The 21,210-nt window shown below is 42.6% G+C and overlaps 1 protein-coding gene across 2 annotated transcripts; it reads right to left on the bottom strand.

Moving 5' to 3' along the window:
* Nucleotides 1–501: 501 nt before the first annotated feature.
* Nucleotides 502–19,785, bottom strand: LOC143930673 (transcription factor SOX-30-like). Of its 2 annotated transcripts, XM_077455183.1 has the most exons (5): nt 19,641–19,776; nt 14,093–14,250; nt 5,872–6,105; nt 3,700–3,885; nt 502–2,491 (listed from the first exon to the last, which is right to left on the bottom strand). In XM_077455183.1, exons 2-5 carry the CDS (start codon nt 14,115–14,117, stop codon nt 2,415–2,417), a joined length of 522 nt encoding a protein of 173 aa, XP_077311309.1. In that variant the 5' UTR covers nt 14,118–14,250; nt 19,641–19,776; the 3' UTR covers nt 502–2,414. The 2 variants fall into 2 exon arrangements, with proteins under 2 accessions (XP_077311309.1, XP_077311310.1); XM_077455184.1 differs by lacking the exon at nt 14,093–14,250 and having other exon boundaries at nt 19,641–19,785.
* Nucleotides 19,786–21,210: the final 1,425 nt, after the last annotated feature.

Raw genomic sequence — 21,210 nt, 5'->3', positions numbered from 1 at the left:
CAAATTCTGTGATGAGAGAGCGGAGGGCATGGCTGAGCCACATTGTCCGTGTCTATAGACACAGAATGTCACCATAAAAAGCAGCTTTCGGCTGGTGGAGCCAGGAGTGCTGGCGGGGGACCCCAGAAGAGGATTGGGAAAGTATATTTTTATCATTTTAAAATAAAACAAAACCGTGAAGCTTTAGGATCACTTCAAAGCTTTGCAATGAAAGACCGAAATGGATTGGCTGCCATGCAGCCAAGAAAAAGCCTGCTCTAGATTCTGGCTGCTCCAGTTTTAGTACATTCTTCTCAATTTGTATAATATAAAAGCTCGCCCAGGCCAAAGATGGTAGCCCATCTCATCTGAAGAAAGCCAAAAATGATAAAAACCCATGTAAAAAAACATAGTGTTGTGTCCAAAACTGTTGCTGAAAGTCTGGACTCATCATGGCAGACTTCAATTCCAGGAGTAAAAGGAAAACATTGAAAAGAAAAAAACTGAAGAGATGCAGTGCAATAAGATGGAAACAAAAACTTTATTAAATACTCCTAAATTAACAAGTACATCAAGATGAGAATGTTTAGGTCTGGAGAACAAGGAGTTTTCTTTAGGAAGATGGATCATTAAAGTTGCAAGTACACTTTTCCATCCTGTTTGTAGAATGTACTTTTTCTGTTGGTAGGACTCAGGGAATTCTGACTCAATCCAGGAGATGACTATTTTTAAGCCCATGAATGCTGCTTTGATTGTCCATAGAATTTATGGGTTTGAGGATAACCTCTGACTGGCAGCATGGAAGAGAATAAGAAGTACATGAAATATTACATTTTAGCACTAAGAAAACAGTGTTGGGAGTGCCAGCCACAATCAGATAAGGACAGTAATTTAATCTGTCTTTGGGGGGGGGGGGCTTACTACTTTGGGCTTTATACAATAATATGCCATAGCACATAGCTACTTGGATTGCACCAATACCCTTTTTGCCAGCGAGTACCAATACCCTTGCGGTGCAGTTTGAGACCGTACAAAATGAATGGGTTCAAATCGCACTGCAAACAATTGCATGCGATTTGAACAGGAATGCCGTGCGATTCTTGTTCGAATCGCATGTAGCTTCCCCCACTGCTCCTGCATAAACCCTGGCTTGTCAGTGACTTCTTTGCAGTGCTATTTGAGGCCATGAATTTTTTTTTTGGGTTCAAATCGCACCGCAAAAGGTATTATTGCATTTGCACGAGTACTTGTGCAAATGTTCATTATCAGCACCAATATCAGTGCAACCCTAAAAGCTACCAATCAAATTAGTCAGATTACATTGAGAAGCTAAAAGCAAATATCTGCTGTCCTTAGGTTATGGCAACTTACTAAACTGAAAGACCTTTTTCACACAGGCTTCAGTTTGTATAAGAGCAATGTGAACAGCAAACTTTCAGCAAGCTTTGTTGGAGCTTTTTTCAAGCTCCAGCTTGTAAATATTGAATACTGATCCTAATGGGAGTGCTTATTGCCCCTTCTTGAAGCCTGCTAGCAGCTTGCTTAAATCAGCACTCCCATTGGGATCAGCGTGCAACATTTGTAAGCTTGAGCTAAAAGAAACCCAGATCCTAATGGGAGCGCGGCTTGCCATTTTAAGCATGCTGCTAGCAGGCTTCACAGGTTGTCAAACTGCAAGAAGTGCTGAAGCCTGTCAGACGCCTGTTTAAAGGTGCAATCAGCACTCCCATTAGGATCTGTAAGCAATATTTACAAGCTGGAGGTGAATGGTACTTTAAAAGCTTCAACAAAGCTGGCTAAAATCTCTGCAAATGTTTTATCAAATCTTGCCGTTCACACTGTTCTTATACAAACTGAAGCCTGTGTGAAACAGGCCAAAAAGGTAGCCATTATGTGCTCATGAATTGAGGCATTGCAGGAAATTATATACACAAAATGTACAACAAAAACACTCACAAAATATAAATAGGATCTTAAAGTATGTCAAGCCATAAACTTTTCTAGCTTTGGATCGAATAGGGAAGGGTGAAAACTCTTGTCAGATTTTTACCGCTGTCTGAGATTTCATTAGAGAGATTTATCATCACTTCCTGTCCTGTCAAAAAGGACACGACTTCAGTAACAGACAGAAAAAAAAAAAAAAACCCGTCAGGGGTTCTATCCCTCCCTACTCCACTAAAACATTTGCATTTCCTCTGTCCTTAGACTAGGATATACTTCTGTAAATGGGCAAACATTGGTCAGTCTTTACGCCTTACACCCAGGAAGAAGCCTGCTCAGCCTATGCACATACACTAATTCTACACTAGACATTACCAAAAATGCAAAAGTCACTCTTGTAGATCTTAGAAGCTGAATAAGAGATGTCTGTACAAATGTTCACATGTTGGCTGTTGTAGGTCCTAGAAGCACGCTGGTAGTACTAGACGATGGTTTTACTGGTCAATGGTATTCCTAGTGGTGGTATTTGTAGATAATGGTATTACACGATGCAAAATGTAATATACTCCACCTGCAGGACAACAGTGACAAATTAGACATAACAATAGCAGTCATACAGATAATTACAGTTTATAGCATTTTCTTACCCTCCCACTTTAATCACTTCAATACCAGGCACTTTCGCCCGACAATTTTCAGCTGTCGCACTTTGGGTACAGTGTTGTATGAGCACGCAATTCAAACTAAAGTTATCATGTTCCATCAACAATTAGAGCTTTCTTTTGGTGGTATTTGATCCCATCTGCGGTTTTTATGTTTTGCTAAACAAACTAAAAAAGGCCGACTTTTTTCAAAAAGTTTTAGTTTGCATTATAAAATAGTTTTCTCCTTCACTGATGGCCACCGATGGGGAAGCACCGATATGCAGCACTGACAGGCGCTTATAGGTAGGTGTAGGTTTGATGGACACGGATAGATGGTACTGATTGGGCAGGTACTATTGCCTTGTGACTTCACAGACAGGTTCTGCATGTACAAGGCATGCTGCAATTAGTTTATAAATAAAAAAATAAAAATAAATAAAAGGAGGGGGGGGAGGGGGGGGACGACTTTTGGGTGAAGTTCCACTTTAAACAGTTTTTTACTCAAAAATACCTATTGCTCTCACAATCCTTCAAATCTCCAAATTGCTTTTTTGGTGCCTCGATTGGACTTCCTGGTAGAGGGTGGCTACATTCATTCTCCATGGTCCCATTGTATGTAGGAAGGTAGCCACCCTCTTGCTAGGGGCTATGAACTATAGAATTTGTAGTGTACATAATGCAGCACACATGGCCGCAACTAACATGCACTGCTCATTCCAAACGAAAACGAGGGAGAAAGATTCAGGAGCTCACAGGGGACAGAAACCCAATAGCAAACAATTTAAATGGATTACAGGGCCAATAAGCAGTGGAAAAGCATGGATTATTTTTAAGAGAATAGGGATATCGTTTAGTCGTCAGGGCCAGGTTTTTATAGTGGAGTTTATGAATAAAGCTGCAGTCCTAGTAATTTTGTCTCATCTCAGTTTCACAATCTACATAACTAAATGACCACACAGAACACTGACTGCATTTTGGCTGAAGTAATCCGCAGTGAGGGCATGCCTTCATCTAATCACTGCAGAACACCTCCGGACTGCGTTGCCATGTGAACAGGGCACATAAAAAGCAATTGTTTTCTAGGTGTCCTAGTGGCGACTGCAAATTTTCCAGTGAATGAGCCCTTACGACTTACCGGATGGTTGGCTTGGTTGAAGAGCCATCCCTGAAGCTGATGAGGAGGATGATGAGGATGTTGAGGAGGTTGAATTTTGTGGCATCGAATTAGTTGAGGCTGCTGGTGGATCTTTAGAAGTTGGAATGGCGACATATACCGGAGAGGACGTTTTCCTGTGCTTAATATCAGGTCGAAATTCCCAGTCTAAAGAGAAAAAAAAAAAAAAAAAAAAAGGAAGAAGATTTAAAAAAGAAAAAAAAGAAAAAAAAAAAAAAAAGCAGAAACAGCTCAACAGTTACAGACACAATAAGCACACCCTACAGATTAGATTTGCACTGTACACTGCGGAGATGAATTTGGATTATCCAATGCTCAAGACTATGAATTCTCGGGTAATACCTATATCTTCAGATATGAAGATCTATAGATTTTGTACAATGTAAACTGGAACGTACACGTAGGAAGCAATCTAGAGAGTGCTGGGGAGGGCTGTGCCCCCCCCAGATTTCAGTGACACTTCAAATGGCAACACTGAAGAAATGACACCGTGCAGGTTTAGGAGATATTTGCCCCTCCACAGGTTCACCCCACAACCTCCGGGCCTCTGCCCTACCGATTCCTGTACCATTGCCCTTTTTTAAATGCATCCCATCAGACAGGCTAGATCCAGTCCCCCACCCCCCCCAACCCAAGATTAAGCCATTTTAGTACCAATCTACAGCTATACTTGCTACATGTATGTACACATTTAACCTCCCTGGCGGCTTTCCCCAAGTGTGGCTCGAGGTTAAGTTTGGGTACCATCAGGATTGCAGGATCCTGGTGCGGTATACTTACCCTGTCCCAAGGATCCTGCAATGTCCTCCCGCTGTGTCAGTGGGCCTCATCCACCACCCGATGCCTCTCTGCCAGGCTCTGTCCCCTGTGAGCGCCACGACACACGGAGGCGGAGCCTGGTGGCAATTTAAAAAAAAATTAAAAAAAATCATAATACATATAGTACACTGAAATCCTACAGATTACATTACTGTATGAAATTTCTCATCTCTTTTGTCCCCAGTGCTTTGTCCAGTGCCCTGCATGCAGTTTTATATTATATATATTGTTCTTTCTGCCTGGAAACTTGAGAACATCCAAAGTGTTCCTTTACTTCAAAAGTGGTTTTAGACCAGCTAGAAAACAGCGATTGTAAATTATAACACTTGCAGATTTGCAGTGATATTCTTTCTAAATATTATAGTGATTTTTTTAAATTATTTATTATATTATAATTTATGATTTAGTGTTTCAAACTTTATGATACCCGGTATGTCTACTAGACTCATGTTTGGACAGATTTAAGTGTTTCATTGCTAAGAATTACAGGCTTACAATATAGAAACGTCAAATTTCTATGCAAATTTGTACTGCTTTGAGATGCAAAAATCTGACAATCATACCGCCAGGGAGGTTAATTTAGACATACTTAGAAAACACTTTAAAATGTAAAATGAAGCAGGTTTGGATGCCACACTGGGTCGTTACAGCTCGGTGAATCTCCAGTGCGGGTATTTTCTTCTACTCTACACTTGACTGAACTCTGTTCTTCATTTAAGGCCGTCACTGACTGAAGCAACGTTTTTACACATTTCTAGGAGGATGCCCAACAGTGGATCCTCCATAGAGTAATCCGAAGGGGGACTTCTCCAATGAAACCAGAGGCTCAGCTAAAAAGCTAGCAGCAACTGCTAGGGCTTGTTAACACAAGCTTTGCACTCTGAACAATCTGGTGGATCACTTTTCCGAGGATCTTCGACAGGAGATGAGGGGATATTATGTTGCCTTCTCACCATCTGTTTCAGTCCCTTAAAAAACAGCAACTCTAGCAAGTTTACACCCCCTTTTGCTGCCTTTCCAGCTTAAAAGGGGAGGGGTTGCAGTGCAGTAAAAATGCAGTTCAGCCAAGCATTTTACCGTTAGAGTGAAATTTAGAAATGACAGTGAACCATAAAAAGTACAATAGTGGCACACACTGCTATAACGATATTACATATCCAAATCACAAAATGCAATATACATGTCATGCAGGGGAAAGTCCATCAGAGAAATAAACCTACTTTTCTATACCAATAGTAATAGTTTTAATCCATAGGAATATGAAATCTATAATGAAGGGCTTAGGGCCCTGAGAATTGTATCTCAACTACTTACCTGGATGTTCCCGAGTGTGTTTTCTTTTAATCCGTTCTGCCTCTTCATAATAGGGCTCTTTCTGTGCCTCGGTAAGTTTGCTCCATTCTTCGCCAAGCATCGCACTTATGAGTGCAAATTTAGTGTTTGGATTGGCTTTGGACAGAACTGGGCGGTTAATTCGGGCCCAGAGCATGTATGCATTCATCGGGCGTTTAAGTCGTCCTTTCCTGTTGACTTCCAATTCAGTCGTTTCTAGAAGAAGGAAGAATTTAGTTATACCTGGGCCAGTCACAATTTATAGACGGTTAGAAAAAAGGTATTAATATTTAAACCACATCTAAACCTAAAAAATACTGTAAATATTTTACAGCTCAAGCCTTGTACACATGATGAAAATATTGGACAAATTAACGTAATTTTTGAATACTAGTCTCCATATTGAAAATGAAGCAGTTGCTTAAAGCGGAGCTTCACCCAAAAGGGGAAGCTCCTCCCGTTTGATTTCTCCCACACTCTGCTGCCACATTTGGCAGGTACCCGACCCCACTTCTCTGGGACCTCGCCGCTGCAAGGTCCCTCAGATCTTGCCCGCCCTTTCCAAGCCATTCACAAAGCACAGCGCGCATAGGAAACCGGCTTCACTGATGGTTTCCCTTAGAAGAAATGGCAGCAGCAGCACCCGAGAGCTGACTGGAAAAATTGGCCGTGGTGCCAACATTGTGGGATGCCTGTACAAATAAAATGTCCTAATGAAAAGTCAGCAGCTACAGTATTTGTAGCGGACTTAATTTTTTGATGGGACGGGGCTGGAACTCCTAAGTTATGAAAATTCTTGCACAACAGAATACAACTTCGGAGGTGAAGTAATTAGTAATGCACCGAATTTTTGGGCGACAAAAAATTATCAGCTGAAAATAAGGTTTTCTGCGTTTTGCCAAAAAAGCATGATGGCTATAATGGCTGCTGAAAACACCACACACATTCAGTTCTATCCAGCTATACTATCCCAGCTGGGAACATCAGATTAAAACTGAAATCAGACCACCAGATGGCAGCAGAGCATCTAGCTTTCTTTTGCTACACACACACACACACACACACACACACACACACAGCGATTTACAAAAGCCGCAAGCATGGCGAGGTGCAGCACACATTTCCAAATGTACGAAATGGTGCACCGGCAACAGAGCTCAAATCCCCCATTTACTATAGCAATCTCGGCGCAGGGGGAATGCAATCTGTGCGCCACTATGGTGCATGGCATCTCCAATTCAATATTGACAGAAGATGAAGGCGCCGATATTATAGGGCGATGAAGACTTTTAGTAACAACTGCCCAATTAACAAATATACCCAAAATAGAATGAGAAATTAACTTTCAGAGAAAGCCTGCAAGTACATTTAGAACTATGAGAGATCAGTTTAAGCAGTGCGCATGTGCAAGCAGCTAAATGTTAAGGAACGTACATGCAATTGCACAGGTGCCCTTCTAATATTGACAATTTTTTTTACACTCTGGTTCACCTTTATTTATTTATTTTTAAGGAGCTTTGTACACGGGTCATGTTAGCATGTTATGTTGCCAACATGTGACATTCACCTTGTTAAAATTATGTAAAAAAAAAAAAATAAAAAAAAAAAAAAAAAAGACTAGCGCCTCCTAAAAGGGCACGTAACCTTCCCCCCTCTAATGCATATGATTACCTTGGGCTAGCTTTTGCTTTTAAAAAAAAAGGGACCGCTACACTCCAGTCTCTAAAGGCTGAGCTGCCTTCACCAATACGAAGCACATCTTTTCATAGCATACAACAGGACCAGCTAGGAACAGGGTGAGAACAGCGATCACCCAAACCCCTCCTGAACCATACAAGGTCACATGCACTCAACATAGCCGACTGCCTTTGGGGCATGTTGGGCTCAGACCAATACCAACCACAAAGCACCTTGTACCCACTAGTTTAAAGGGGCTTTCCACATTCTGTAAAGACCCATCTGCAGTACCCCACAACCCCAGCCTAGGGTTGTGTGGAAGAGTTCCTTGTCCCCCCTTAATATGGGAACAAGGTGGTTGACTTTTGGGGTGCCCGGGCCCCTTCTGCCCCCACAAGCATCCAACCCCCTTTCATGGGTTGCCTTGTTGTGCGTTTGGCTAGGGGTTTGTTAGTGAGTGGGAGGGGCACAATATTTTAAGTATGGGGTGGGGTTTTTTTTTTTTTTTCCCACAGGGCAGGGTTCTCATTTTAAGCCTCAACAGACCTAAATGGCTTGGTATGCATTGGGGAGGGCAGGTTATTTTTAACATTTTTATGGGATTAAAATCTTGCAGCTGCAATGTAGATTTGTAACTTCTCTAAAGCCGTACATCTTTGAAGCAACATTTTGGATACATGCTAGAGATGCACCACTTTACTGGCAGAGTGAAGCCAATACACATGCGCCCCCCCCCCCCCCCCCCCCCCAAGTTACTAGCTTTTAAGCAATTTTGCAAGGCACTTGTTTTGTTTTTGGGGTTGTCCAAATTGGTGACATTGATAGACGCCCCTTAAGGTGAGACCTGGGCCCCCATACCCATTTTAAAGGCCAATAACTAGAATATAAGCCAGCCAAGTGGGGACTCGCAAAATTAACAAGTTAGTTCCCATATACTGCAATGGTATTTGTTGTATAACTTTTGCCCATGTTAGGCTCCTTGTTTGCTCCCGGGAATGGCAGGTGTCCCATCTGTAATTTTGTAGCATGCTAGATGACGTGCTTAATTTTGGACAGGGGGGGTGGATTATTTTGGGCTAGATGCAATGGGTTGGTCTGGGCTGGGCATGCTCAGGAACTTTGGGGGGTTTTTTTTGTGTGCTTTTTGTATGTGAACAGCACTTTGATTTTTCTGGGCATGCTCAGTGTTTTTGGGTTAGTAATTTAAGGTGTACCCACTTTGAAGTTCTATCTCTACACTGGGTGAACTTGGATTTTTTTGCGTTTCATGGACTGTACATGTGTTTAATTGCCTCATTAGCATGCAAACCTATGTTATATAAAGCTTGCAGGTTTACTTTACCTTTACACCAGCAGATGACGTGGCTCCCCAAATCACTGACTGGACCTCATGCAACTTGGATTCTGTGCCTCTCCACTTTTCCAGACTCTGGGGTCTTTATTTCCAAATAAAATGCAAAATTTTCCACAGTCAATGATGATTTGGGGAGACATGTCATTTGCTGGTGTTGGTTCCACTGTGTTTTATAAAGTCCAAAGTCAGCACAGCCCTCTACCAGGAAATTCTAGAGCACTCCATGCTTCACTCTGCTGACCAGCTTTATGGAAATGCAGATTTCATTTTTCCAGCAGGACACGGCACCTGCCCACACTGCCAAAAGTACCAATACCGGGTTTAATGATCATGGTATCGCTGTGCTCAATTGGCCAGCAAGCTCGCCTGACAAACCCCAAAGAGAATCTGTGGGGTATTGTCAAAAGGAAGATGAGACACCAGGCCCAACAAAGCAGATGTGCTGAAGACCGCTATCAGCAACCTGGGCTTCCTTAACACCTCGGCAGTGCCACAGGCTGATCGCCTCCATGCTATGAAACATTGATGCAGTAATTCATGCAAAAGGAGCCCCAACCAAGTATTGAGTGTATACTATATTATATGTACGTTGACATCCCCTTCAGTAAGCCAACATTTCTATATTAAAAAATCATTTTTAATAGTCTTATGTAATATTCTAATTTTCTGAGATACAGAATTTGGGGTTTTCACTAGCTGTAAGCCATGCATCAAAATAAAAAAAAAATGCTAGAAATATCAGTGTGCAACATATCTATATACATACAAATACGAGTTTCAGTTTTTGAATTGAATTACTGAAAGAAATTAACTTTTTGATGATGCACCTGTGTGTAATTTTTTTTATATCTAGCTATCTCCAGGATACCAGTTTTTTTTTTTTTGTTTAAGACGGAACACATGTACCAATACTTCTGTTTGACACAAAAGTGCAACGGCCTAAATTTAGATAGAGTCTGATCTCACCAACTATGCTAGTTTTATTACCATTAAATGTACATTTGTATGCGTTACACCCTCCCCCCAGCCCCTCTTTTTTTCCACAAACAAAACACATTCTGCTAAAACTTGTGAATCTGTACTGCTTGGACCTTGATGAAAGTGACAAACCTCAAAAGCTTGTCCTGAAAAATTCAGAAATGTAAAGAATAGACTAGGTTTTTTTTTTAGACTGTTGTGTACATTTTCTCTCATGTGCACTTCTAAAGTTCTTGTCATCACCCTGCACTGTATATTGTAGTCCACATGGGCATCCTATTAGAGAAGTCACGTGTATTACTGCAAGTGATAAACATTGAACATTTGTAATCAAATTTGAATATTTTCGATTTGCTGTGGATATAAACTACAGTGTTTTTCTAGGTGGATACACCCCCCTACTACTGGGGAACACTGCCTCAACTAGATTCATCTGTAATTGAACATCTTCAGGAAGGTGGAGTGCAGGCCAGCTTCTGGTTTTGGGGCGGCAGAGGCCATCTTAATCATAAGCACTGTAAGTACTTGGTGCCAGTCCTTTTTCACCTTCACATGTGAGTGTGGTGTAATTGTAAGGTTATATATGGTTTAATAAAGTCAGCTGCTTTGCGCAATTAACCCTTTTCCAGATACAGATTTTGGAGTGGTGGTAATGAAAGGAATCGCATCCTGCTACATGTGGATGGTCACGTTGGTAACAAGATAAAAACAGTGGGTCCAAAAAAATAAAATAAAACCACAGCGAGACCCATCTAGTAATAGGTCCATCTATTGTGGTGAGTGTACATTCATGTGGGGTCACTTGGGGCACCTGGAAGTGATCATGCGTTTAATCAGTTACTAATGGCACCAACAGCTGTTCACTTTGTATTTTAAGCAACTATTGATTGAATGGGAGTTACCGATACGTTTTAACATTAGTTGTATTTTTTGAGTGCCATTTATATTTTTGTACTTCCATGTAAACTGTTTAGTAATCTTGATAACATACATACACTTATAGGGTTCAAGAATGTGAAAGTTAGACACATTCTGAAGACTGCAGCAGCCATAATCACATTCATCTGTGTTCCCTTCATTTTGGTTTCGCCTGTGGCACAGGGTTTTCACTGTTATTTAATGGTAGTGATGAAGCAAAAATGATACAAGACTCAAGGATTCAGTAATATCCAAGGAAATGGCAAGTCCTTCATTAGAAGGAAAACTGCAGCTACACGCCAGATGGAGTCAGGGGCAAATTCCAAGAAGAGAAGGTTTGAGTCTTCCACATTCTTTGATTTCTCAATAATCATGTTAGAGAGGCTATTCAATGGCCGGCAAACTCAAATATTTTCCTCATCTCAAAAAGACTCACACGTTTCCATTAATGGAAGAGATTAGGAGACCTTATTCTGGAGAAAAGAAGGTTTGATAATAAGCAGACGGCACAGAATCATTTTTGCAAGTTATATTCTTTCGGATTGTGATGCACAGCTCTTTGATGCTGCTTCAGCATTGGACACATCTGATAAGGATAGTCAGAAACACCACACCCTCTAGAAGTAAAAGTATCCATCAGGAATGTCCTGAATTACTGCAGGAGGGGCCAGTGCTACCGCTAGGCAAACTAGGCAGCCACAGGCGCTGAATCACATCATACAGGATCTCACAATGCCGTCCCCGGTCCCCCCCTACAAAGGAAGTGGACCTCGTCCGGTCTCAGGTTTTTCCCAGTGAAGTCTTCTGAATCCACACACCAGCTCCAGAGCAGGGGATCTCACTCCATCTTAGCAGCACAGAGACACCAACTTCTCCCCCAGCCAATCCCTGCTTAATGCAGAACACGGAGCCATGCACTGCACTCTGGGAGATGCAGTCCTCCATGGCCCTCATACTCCTGTGTAGGGGCAGCCGGCACAGTTCCAATCTACATTTCCAAGAATGCAATGGTTTGTATGGAGAAAACTTTACTCAAACACCAAAAATAAAAGAAAAACATTCGAAAACTTTGAGGGAGTTGTCAAGCAGAAGGGCAGGTGTGTCAGGTGGGTCACATGTCAGGGCAAAGCTACTACACATCCCAAATATCAGAGGATGAGGTACAGAATGGTATGTGTGGACAAAGCATGTAGAGACCCCAGAAAAGCCTAGGAGAATGGAGGACTGCTGAAAACATGGAGTGTGCTGTGAGTATAGGCAGTGTATGGGGAATGGACGGAGTGTGCTTATATTAGATAATTTTATGCCGTTTAAAATTGTGACGTGTTTTTTTGGGGTTGCAAGTAGCTGGTCTTGCCTAGGGCGCAGAATAGTCAAGCACCGGCCTGCAAGGCAGCCATAGCATTCACGTCAGTGTCCAGATCTGCCAGACCTTGGATTAAAAAAAACAAATAAAAATAGGCAAGTTAAAGCTGGCAGCAGAGGCCTCCATAGATATGTTAGGATCCATATCAAGGGCAATGTTCAATTCAATCCCCGCAAGGAGGGCCCTTTGACTTAAGCCATGGTAAGCAGATCATTCTTCAAAAAATGTTGCCACATTCCTTATGGTGGCAAGACTCTTCGGGGAGAAGTTAGAACAGCAACCAGTTGGGTTACTGGTGAAAAAGAGTGGCCCAATTCCCCAAGACAGAAAATAGAAAAAAGGAAGTTTGCTACAAAAGGTGCCAGCCAACAGAAATCAAGAGATAGGAGCTTTTCGCCCCGACAGGGATTTTAAAAGAGGTTGGAAGGACACGCAAGCTACTTTCGTAAAGGCAGCAAAGTCAAAAGCAGCATCCGCTGCTCAGAATTAACCAGAAGTCTTTAGAGTTTGTTAGGGGGGGTGGTTGACCGATATCTTTTTCAGGACAGATACTGATTTTTCAGCTGCCTTTCAGGCCGATATCAGGTGCTGATATGCTCTATGTCATCATAAAAGATTAAATCCAGCCTTTGCTGGTTGACAAGGTTCCAAAATCTTAAATATCACTTTCACCTTGGCCCCATCTGCTGGACTATTCTTACATCTAAAGCAAGTCAGCTAGGTTGAGATGGCCATTGCGGAGAAAAAAATTGTTCTGGGGAGATGGCACTTCGAGAATAGTATTCAACATTCTGAACTCTGTTCTTTTATAGCGTTAAAATAGTCCTGTAGGTTGGATGGTGGTAGAGCAACCAACCATGTGTATGCTTGCCAAGGATAGGCACCAGGAAAATTAGAAGTATTCAATTTTCCATGTTCGTAATATACAGGCAAGTTCAGGGGTACACTAGTGTGAAGGAAAATGTCAGTAGTTGCAATCGTGTTCTTGTAGTAAGCATTGTAATTATTGACAATGACTAATAGCCGATACAGTATATGAAATTATTAGTGTTGTGGAAACAAGAACATTCAGACAGGTGTAGAACACAACTCCTTCAATTGACATGACTTTCCTGCAGCAAAAAATAAAAATAAAAAAATAAAAAAAAAATAAAAAGCTCCTTTTTCAGAGATTAGCATTTATTGAATCCCAGAACAGATGACAAAATTCAGAGTACTTGCAAAATATACAATACATGGAAACCAAAGGGTTCCAATTATGCACTACAGTAATGCATACTATATCTTAGATCAGTGGTCTCCAAACCGTGGCCCTTTGGACACTATTTCTCCAAGTGATACAAGGAAGGATTCCTCCCACCGACACCAATGACGGGGCACTATTCCTCCAACTGATACGAGACATTATTCCCCCCGCTGACACCAACCACGGTGCACTGTCATTGCCAAAAACATTCTCCCCCCCCCCCCCACCACCAATAATGGGGCAATGTCTCCCCCCCCCCCCGCCACCAACAATAATGGGGCAATGTCTCCCCCCCCCACCGACACCAATAATGGGGCAACGTCCCCCGCCGACAGCAATAATGGGGCAATGTCTCCATCCCCCCCCGCCCGCCGACACCAATAATGGGGCAATGTCTCCCTCCCCCCGCCAACACCAATAATGGGGCAATCCCCCCCGCTGACACCAATAATGGGGCAACCCCCCCGCTGACACCAATAATGGGGCAACCCCCCCCCCGCTGACACCAATAATGGGGCAATGTCTCTCCCCCCCCCCCCCCCGCAGCCACCAATAATGGGGCAAAGTTTGGAGACCCTTGGTCTTAGATCATTCCTAGATCATAATCCCTTTCTTAAAGCTGTAATAAAAGCTCAAACCAAAAATATATTATTTTGCAGCTTACCAAACATTGGAAGAGGTTTCTGCATCAGTTTTCGTTTCGTTGGCTTTTTTTCCCCCTCTGTTTTTAGTTGGTCTTGGCCAATAACACACCTCCTGTATTAGAGTACCCACTCTGGATGAATGATCACAGGAGGCACAGCAGACAGCAGCACTGTCAGTCTGGGGGGAGGGTAGTGTTAAATGTATTAGCAGATTTAAATGCACTATTGAATTGAAGCCAAGCTCCAGCTCACACTTTATAATCAGTTACAACAAGCAGTGTTACTTTGGGATAAATGTTTTATATGCACACAAAACTGATCATTTTAAGCACCCCTGCTAGTGTTAAATGGTTTGTCTCATCCATGTAAACTGATACATTCTGCTGGGGAATGTGCGCTTTTGAAAACAAACTTACTGGCCGGATCACCAGATGAAAAATGGACGAAAAAGCCTAAGAAAAGAAAATGAATGCAGCTATCACAAAAGGAATGGTAAGCTGCAGAATAATAAAGGTTTGCATTTCAAATAACTAACACTTCCCCCTGAAATAGCAGTGACTAATCCTGGAGGGGTTTCCCATTGGCTGACCAAACATTTTCGATCTTATTGTTAAACAAGATCAAAAGACCCTACTTGCAGCTACTGAAAACAATTAGGCCTCATCCACCAGCGCACTAATATTGTTACTGATGTAATAACACGTGTTTTCTAGAAGAAAAGCTCCTGTGTAATCATTAGTAAAACACTTGTGTATAGAATAGATGCATTTAAACACAAAGATGCATATGCTTAGATAATTTGTCTTTATGCAAAGTATTTTTCCCTTTGTTTAGACATAATTTAAAGTGGTTCTAAAAAGTATGAATGTAAAAAATGTTTAGGCATCAAATGTAGCCCCTCACCACCCCTTCCCCCGCCTTATACTTACCCTGAGCCCTCATTCAATCCAGCACTGTGCACTTCTGCAGCTTTTCTGTCCCCTCACTTCCGAGTCTCACTGGCTTTGCTGGGGCACTGGGAGCCATTGGCTCCCACTGCTGTCAATCAATGCCAGTGACGAGGGAGCAAGGGGTGGAGCAGAGTCCATTGACACAGACAGAGGGGCTCAGGAACGAGCAGGCTAAAGTGCCCCCATGGGAAGCGGCTTCCCATGGGTGCACTTAACAGAGGTCTAGGAGCACCGGCTGAGGACCAGAGAAGAGGTTGCACCGATGGGTTTGTTATTTTTTAAGAGTCCTTAACCTCCCTGGCGGTATGATTAGTTCTGGTTTTAGATGCTGAAAGCGGTACAATTATTTTGCATAGAAATTTGGCGTTTTATATTGTAGTCCTGTAATTCTTAGGAATAACTCCCTTAAATCTGTTCAAACCAGAGTCTAGCAGACATCCCGGGTATAATAAAGTTTATAATATAATAAAGAATAATAAAAATTATTCAATAATGTAATCAAATCCCAAAACACTGAAAAAGGGACACTTTCTGGTTGCTATGGACAATCTCCAAATTTCAGGCAGAAAAAAACAGTATTTATAATATAAAAGTGCATGCAGGGCACTGCACAGACCACTAGGGACAAAGGGGGTGTGTCATTTCTTTAATACAGTACTGTAATCTGTAAGATTACAGTACTGTGTGTGTTTTGTGTCTTTTTACTTTTTTGAATTAGGCGCCGATCTCCGCTCCCGTGCGCCGTAATGTCGCAGGGAACGGAGCTCGGCGGCATTCGGCACTGTGAATCGAGCGGAGGACAGCTCGATCACACAGCACAGAGGACATCGCTGGATCCAGGGGACAAGGTAAGTAACTCTCCCCGTGTCCTCCCCTGTATCCAGCAATGCGATCCCGAGTCTGGCTGGGGGTTACCGCTTGTGATAGTAAAATCCCAACCCGAGCCAGACTCGGGATACCGCCAGGAAAGTTATCACTTTAACCACCTCAATACTGAGCACTTAAACACCTTCCTGCCCAGACCAAGTTTGAGCTTTCAGCGCTGTTGCACTTTTAAGGACAATTGCACGGTCATGCTACACTGTACCCAAATGATGCTAAACAAATAAAAAAAGACCAAACATTTTGAAAAAAAAAAAAAAAAAGTTTTTTGTTTCAGTTTCAAATCTTTGTAAATAAGAATGTTTTCTCCTTCACTGATGGGGCTGCACTGACGGGCACTGATAAGGTGGCACCAATGAAGTGGCACTGATGAGGTGGCATTGAGGGGCACTGATGGGAGACACGGTTGGACACTGAGTGCAAATTTGTGCCACCTGATAGCTGGCACAGATTGGCATGGATAGGCGGCACTGATAGGCGGCATTGTACTGATAGATGCCAATCAGTGCCAAACAATGCATGCCAATTTGTGATGCCCATTGTGGGCACTGATTGGCATACCTGGTGCTGGGCATCCTCGGGGGAGGGGGCTGCGCTGATAATCGATCAGCACAGACCCCCCCCCCCCCCGTCAGAGGAGCAGCCGATCGGCTCTCCTCTACGCGTGTCTGACAGACTGACACACTGCTAAAAACCAATCGTCGCGATGCGCGCCCCCGGGGGTGCGCTGCGGCTCAAAATCCTGAGGACGTCATGACGCCCAGTCAGGGTTTTGAAAGCACTTTGCAGCCGTCATTTGCCTATAGGGCGGGCAGCAAGTGGTTAAACACGTGTATATACATATTTAAAAATGTGCAAGCCTATAAAGTGCATGTTCTTAGACACAGATTTTTGGATTCTGTGTTACGGATCTGAAAGTAGTTCATGTTTATGAACCTGTGCGAATGGCTCCATTGAACGCAACGCTGCTGCATTCAGATTTGTAATCAAAAGCACTTGTATGTGCATTTTTTATGGCAGTGGGAATGAAGCCTTTAATATAAGTGGAACTTTAGTCAGAAAATTAAGTTATCCTGGATCACCTCAGGCTGGCCCCTTTTGCAAGTATAGCTACGTAAAACATTAAAATAAGTACCTATACTGTATAAAATCCAGTAGTACGCCATCTCACCCTGCCCACGCCTAGTTGCTCTCCATTTTAGGCACTGCCGAGATTGTAGAGGCTGATCTGCTGACAGCCTTAAAGCAGAGCGCCACCCAAAAGGGGAAACTCTGACCCTCCATTGCCTTTTTTTTGGGGGGGGGGGGGGGGGGGGGGAGTACCTGCTCCCACTTCCAGGTAAGATATCTAAACAGAGATCATGGCAATCTAAGAAGTTTCTTGCCCCTGCTCCTTCCCCTCGCTGCCTTCTGGGAGACAAATCAAAGCGCAGCATGATGCATGCATGGGCAATAGGAAACAGACTGAAGCTGCAAGGTTCACTTCCAGTGTAACTTAGTGACGATTACAGCGCCTCCACCTGATGGATGTATCAGTTAAGGGCACCGACACTGCTGGATTCGTGGACAGGCAAGTGACCTGATATTCAAAGACAGCAGCTACAGTTTTTTTTTTTTTTTTAAACAGCCTGGAACTCCACTAGGGCCCTTTTTACACTGCTGTGACTTGAAAGTTGCACAATTTCACAGCCACAATTTGAATGCGATTTCAGGGAATGCCTGTGTAAACTTGGTTTATAAACTTCGACTCGCATCAAAGTTGGACCAAAGTAGCACAGGGACTATGAAGTCGCACAGATATGAATAGTTATCATTGGGAATCATGGGGTACGACTTGTCATGCGACTCTGATGTCCAAAGTCACAGGAAAAGTCTCACAAGTGTAAAAGGAGCCTAAAGAGAAATCAAACCCTCCTATCATTTACAGCCAAGGAAGCTGCATCTGTTTGAGCTTCAACTGCCATGGTGTTGCACATGTGATCAGTTATGACACCAACCACATAAAGGTTTGACAGTTTGGTTGAGGACACAAACAAATGTGACAGTTATCAATCCCAGCATTCCAGGAATGGAACAGTTTGAGATGGCTAAATGGATGGGTTTGGTTATGCTTTACGGCTTGCTCAGGGGCTCTGGGCTTTAGCAAATTGGCCGCCTCCAGAAAGAAGAAACGAGCAATGCTGGAGGTAATTTACAGCACACACATTTTGGAAGCTAATATAGACTGTAAAAAAATTAAATAAATAAAAAAAAACACATAACTTATGACTAAAGTTCTACTTTAAGGTGATTAAGGTAAAGACAGTTGACCCTTTAAAATGCTGTTTACCATAAACAAGTAACCTATGAATATTTAAAGTGACACTAAATCTTTATTATATGGGAAAAAAAAAAAACCAAACCTCATACTTGCCTCCACTGTGCAGCTTGCTTTGCATTGAGTGGCCCTGAACACCCTCTTCTGGGGTCCCTTGGCGGCTCCTCCTTCTCCTCCTCCCCACATTAGATAACCCTCTAGGAGAAGCGCTCTCCTGAGGGGGTTACCTTGCAGGCACACTCCCGAGCCATTCATTCTGCAACCATAGAAGCCAAAGGTATGACTCTGCCCCGCCTCCCTGGTCACTGGATTTGATAACAGCGCAGCCATTGGCTCCCGCTGCTGTCTATCAATCCATCCAATCAGGATCCGAGACACCGGCTTCTGCTGGTGTCTTGGGGACGAGCACAAGATAGAGGGGGTACAGGCAAGTAAACGGGGGCTGCAGCATTGCAGGAGATTTTTCACTTCAATGCACTGAGGTGAAAAAAAAAACACATGAAGGTTTACAACCCCTTTCAGGTCCGGTTCATACTTGTGCGATGCGAGAACCCTGCGAATCAACTGCGGATTCCCACATCGCACCCACGGCAGTTCACACTGCCATATGCAAACTGCTGGGGAGTGTCATTATATGTTAACGACACCCCCATTTCAGCTCGCATATCGCACTGCGAACTGACAGTTCGGCACATGAATTGGATCGCTTAGGTGTGATCCGAACAGAAAAAAAGGGTCCTGTGCGTACTTGCACCGAATACGGCACAATATTAGCCATATGCTATCTGTATGGCTGACATTTCACCGCACAGACATCGCATGTAATGTGAACAGCAGTGCGCTGCAAATTACATGCGATGTCTGGCATCGCAATAGTGTGAAGCGGCCCTAAGACCCCTCCTGTCTATTTGCCATATTAATAGAGTCGGAGTTTTAGAACCCTTATACATACATACACATATATATATATATATATATATATATATATATATATATATATATATATATATATATATATATATATAGTGTGTGAGTGTGTACGTACACACACACACACACACACACACACACACACACGGTGGGTGAAGACCCCCCAGCAGCTGGTGGCAGCCATTTGTGGAGTTGCTACAGTGCTCAGGGTGGAGGGGACACTAATAATATAGGAATGGGACGTTCTGGTCACGATTATATAATGATATCAGTATTGTAGGATTACTAATATTTGGTGTTACTGTTCTACAGAAGAAATAAAGTTAGCACTTGGTGTGAATTGTGTCACATTCGGATATCATTGTATAAATACACATTTGAAGCATACATTCACCGTCATCAACAGACATCGAACGCCTTCCCATAGCACCGCTAACATAGAGGACAATATTCATGTGTAGAATCATTTCGGTGTATAAATCAGCTTACCTCGGTTTTCTGATGATCTCATTTTTCTGACTTGTTTTCAAAATACCTCAGCGCTTCTCTTCCTGTTTCCGGCTTCCGCCTGACAACGTCCCTTTGCTATTGTAGTTCACGGAGCTAAATAGACACTACAATTCCCATGAATCATTGCGGTCCCTGTGTGTTTTTCAGTCCTTCCGCTGTGTGGGACTGGGGGGGGGGACAGAGCTGGGGAAAAGGCAGTTGTCTCCTAGTAACACAATAACTACAATAAAATGGAGGCTTACAAGAGCAAAAATACACTGCAAAGTCCTACTGTATACTGTACATATATATGTCTATATATCACAGAACCAAGGTCTTCTCACTCCCTCTCTGTTTATTGCTATATTTCAGCATTTCTCTTTATATATACAGTATCTCACAAAAGAAAGCACACCCCTCACATTTTAGTAAATATTTTATCATATGTTTTCATGTGACAACACTGAAGAAATGACACTTTGCTACAATGTAAAGTAGTGAGTGTACAGCTTGTATAACAGTGGAAATTTGCTGTCCCCTCAAAATTACTCAACAAAGCCAATAAAGAGGAAAAGAAGAAAAACACCCTGCCAGACAAAGGCATAATGTGCTAGCACAGCACACTAGCTCATTATGAATTGCTTACCTGGGATTGACGCCCCCGCAGCGGTCCCCTCCACCATCGATGCCATGATACCCGGAGTGACTTCCGTGGCCAGTCACAGTGCTGGACTATATATATATATATATATATATATATATATATATATATATATATATATATATATATATATATCTCACTCTCTCTTAGGGTTGCCACCTTTTCTTCAAGCCAAACCCGAACACTTTAGCCTCTGCATTTTTATTAAGTATACACTATAAGATTGTAAAAGACTTGGGACACTTTTGGTGGCCTGAATGAGTAGTAATGCAGTGCGTATAACTGTGTGTGACTGAATTGTGAGTTTTCTGCATGAAATGTGGGGGTGAGAAATATTTAATATACAAAATGCAGGGGGTCAGATATGTGCTGGGGAGAGGGCTAGTGCTAGCAGGGGGTTAGAGTTAAGCCTCATACACACAATAATATATTTCACAGACAAAACCTCTGACTCGAAGGCGTGTGCCTGGATTTTGTCTTGCATACAAAATGGCAAGGAATTGTCAGCCAACAAACATGAACGTAATGACGTACTACGTGTTTTTTCAGCTTTTCATTCATTCATTCATTCATGATTCATGCTTTTCATTCAGAGCTTTTCAGTGCGTTTCTGAACGGCCGTTCATCAACCAGACATGTTGCGGAATCAGAGGAGATAACGTGTTATTTATTATTGGCCTTGGAGTTATTGCTTTGGCCCAAGTACAGTCCAGAAACAGGATTTCTTGGACCAAAATTAGTTTGCTTTATTAAAATCGTGACTAATTATGTCATATGCCTTTGCTGCGGGAGCTCCAGCAGAATAATCCGGATGATTTTCGAAATTATCTCCGGATGACAGATCCCTGCTTCCACCAACTCTTGGAATTGTTGACTCCCTATAATAAGAAATAGGACACATACATATTT

This window comes from Lithobates pipiens, unplaced genomic scaffold (assembly GCF_037356315.1).
Source record: "Lithobates pipiens isolate NorthernLeopardFrog02 unplaced genomic scaffold, aLitPip1_a1.2 Scaffold_25, whole genome shotgun sequence".
Lineage (NCBI taxonomy): Eukaryota > Metazoa > Chordata > Amphibia > Anura > Ranidae > Lithobates > Lithobates pipiens.
The sequence above is the reverse complement of the archived record's forward strand: the minus strand, read 5'-3'. Positions and strand labels throughout refer to the sequence as shown.

Bases quoted from the DNA above. Each gene is read 5' to 3' on its own strand.
- LOC143930673 (XM_077455183.1), bottom strand. From the start codon at position 14,117: ATGCAGAAACCTCTTCCAATGTTTG. The intron at 3,886-5,871 runs GTAAGTAGTTGA...TTTTCTCTTTAG, and splicing joins ACACACTCGGGAACATCCAG to ACTGGGAATTTCGACCTGAT. The intron at 2,492-3,699 runs GTAAGTCGTAAG...GTTGTCCTGCAG, and splicing joins TCAACCAAGCCAACCATCCG to GTGGAGTATATTACATTTTG.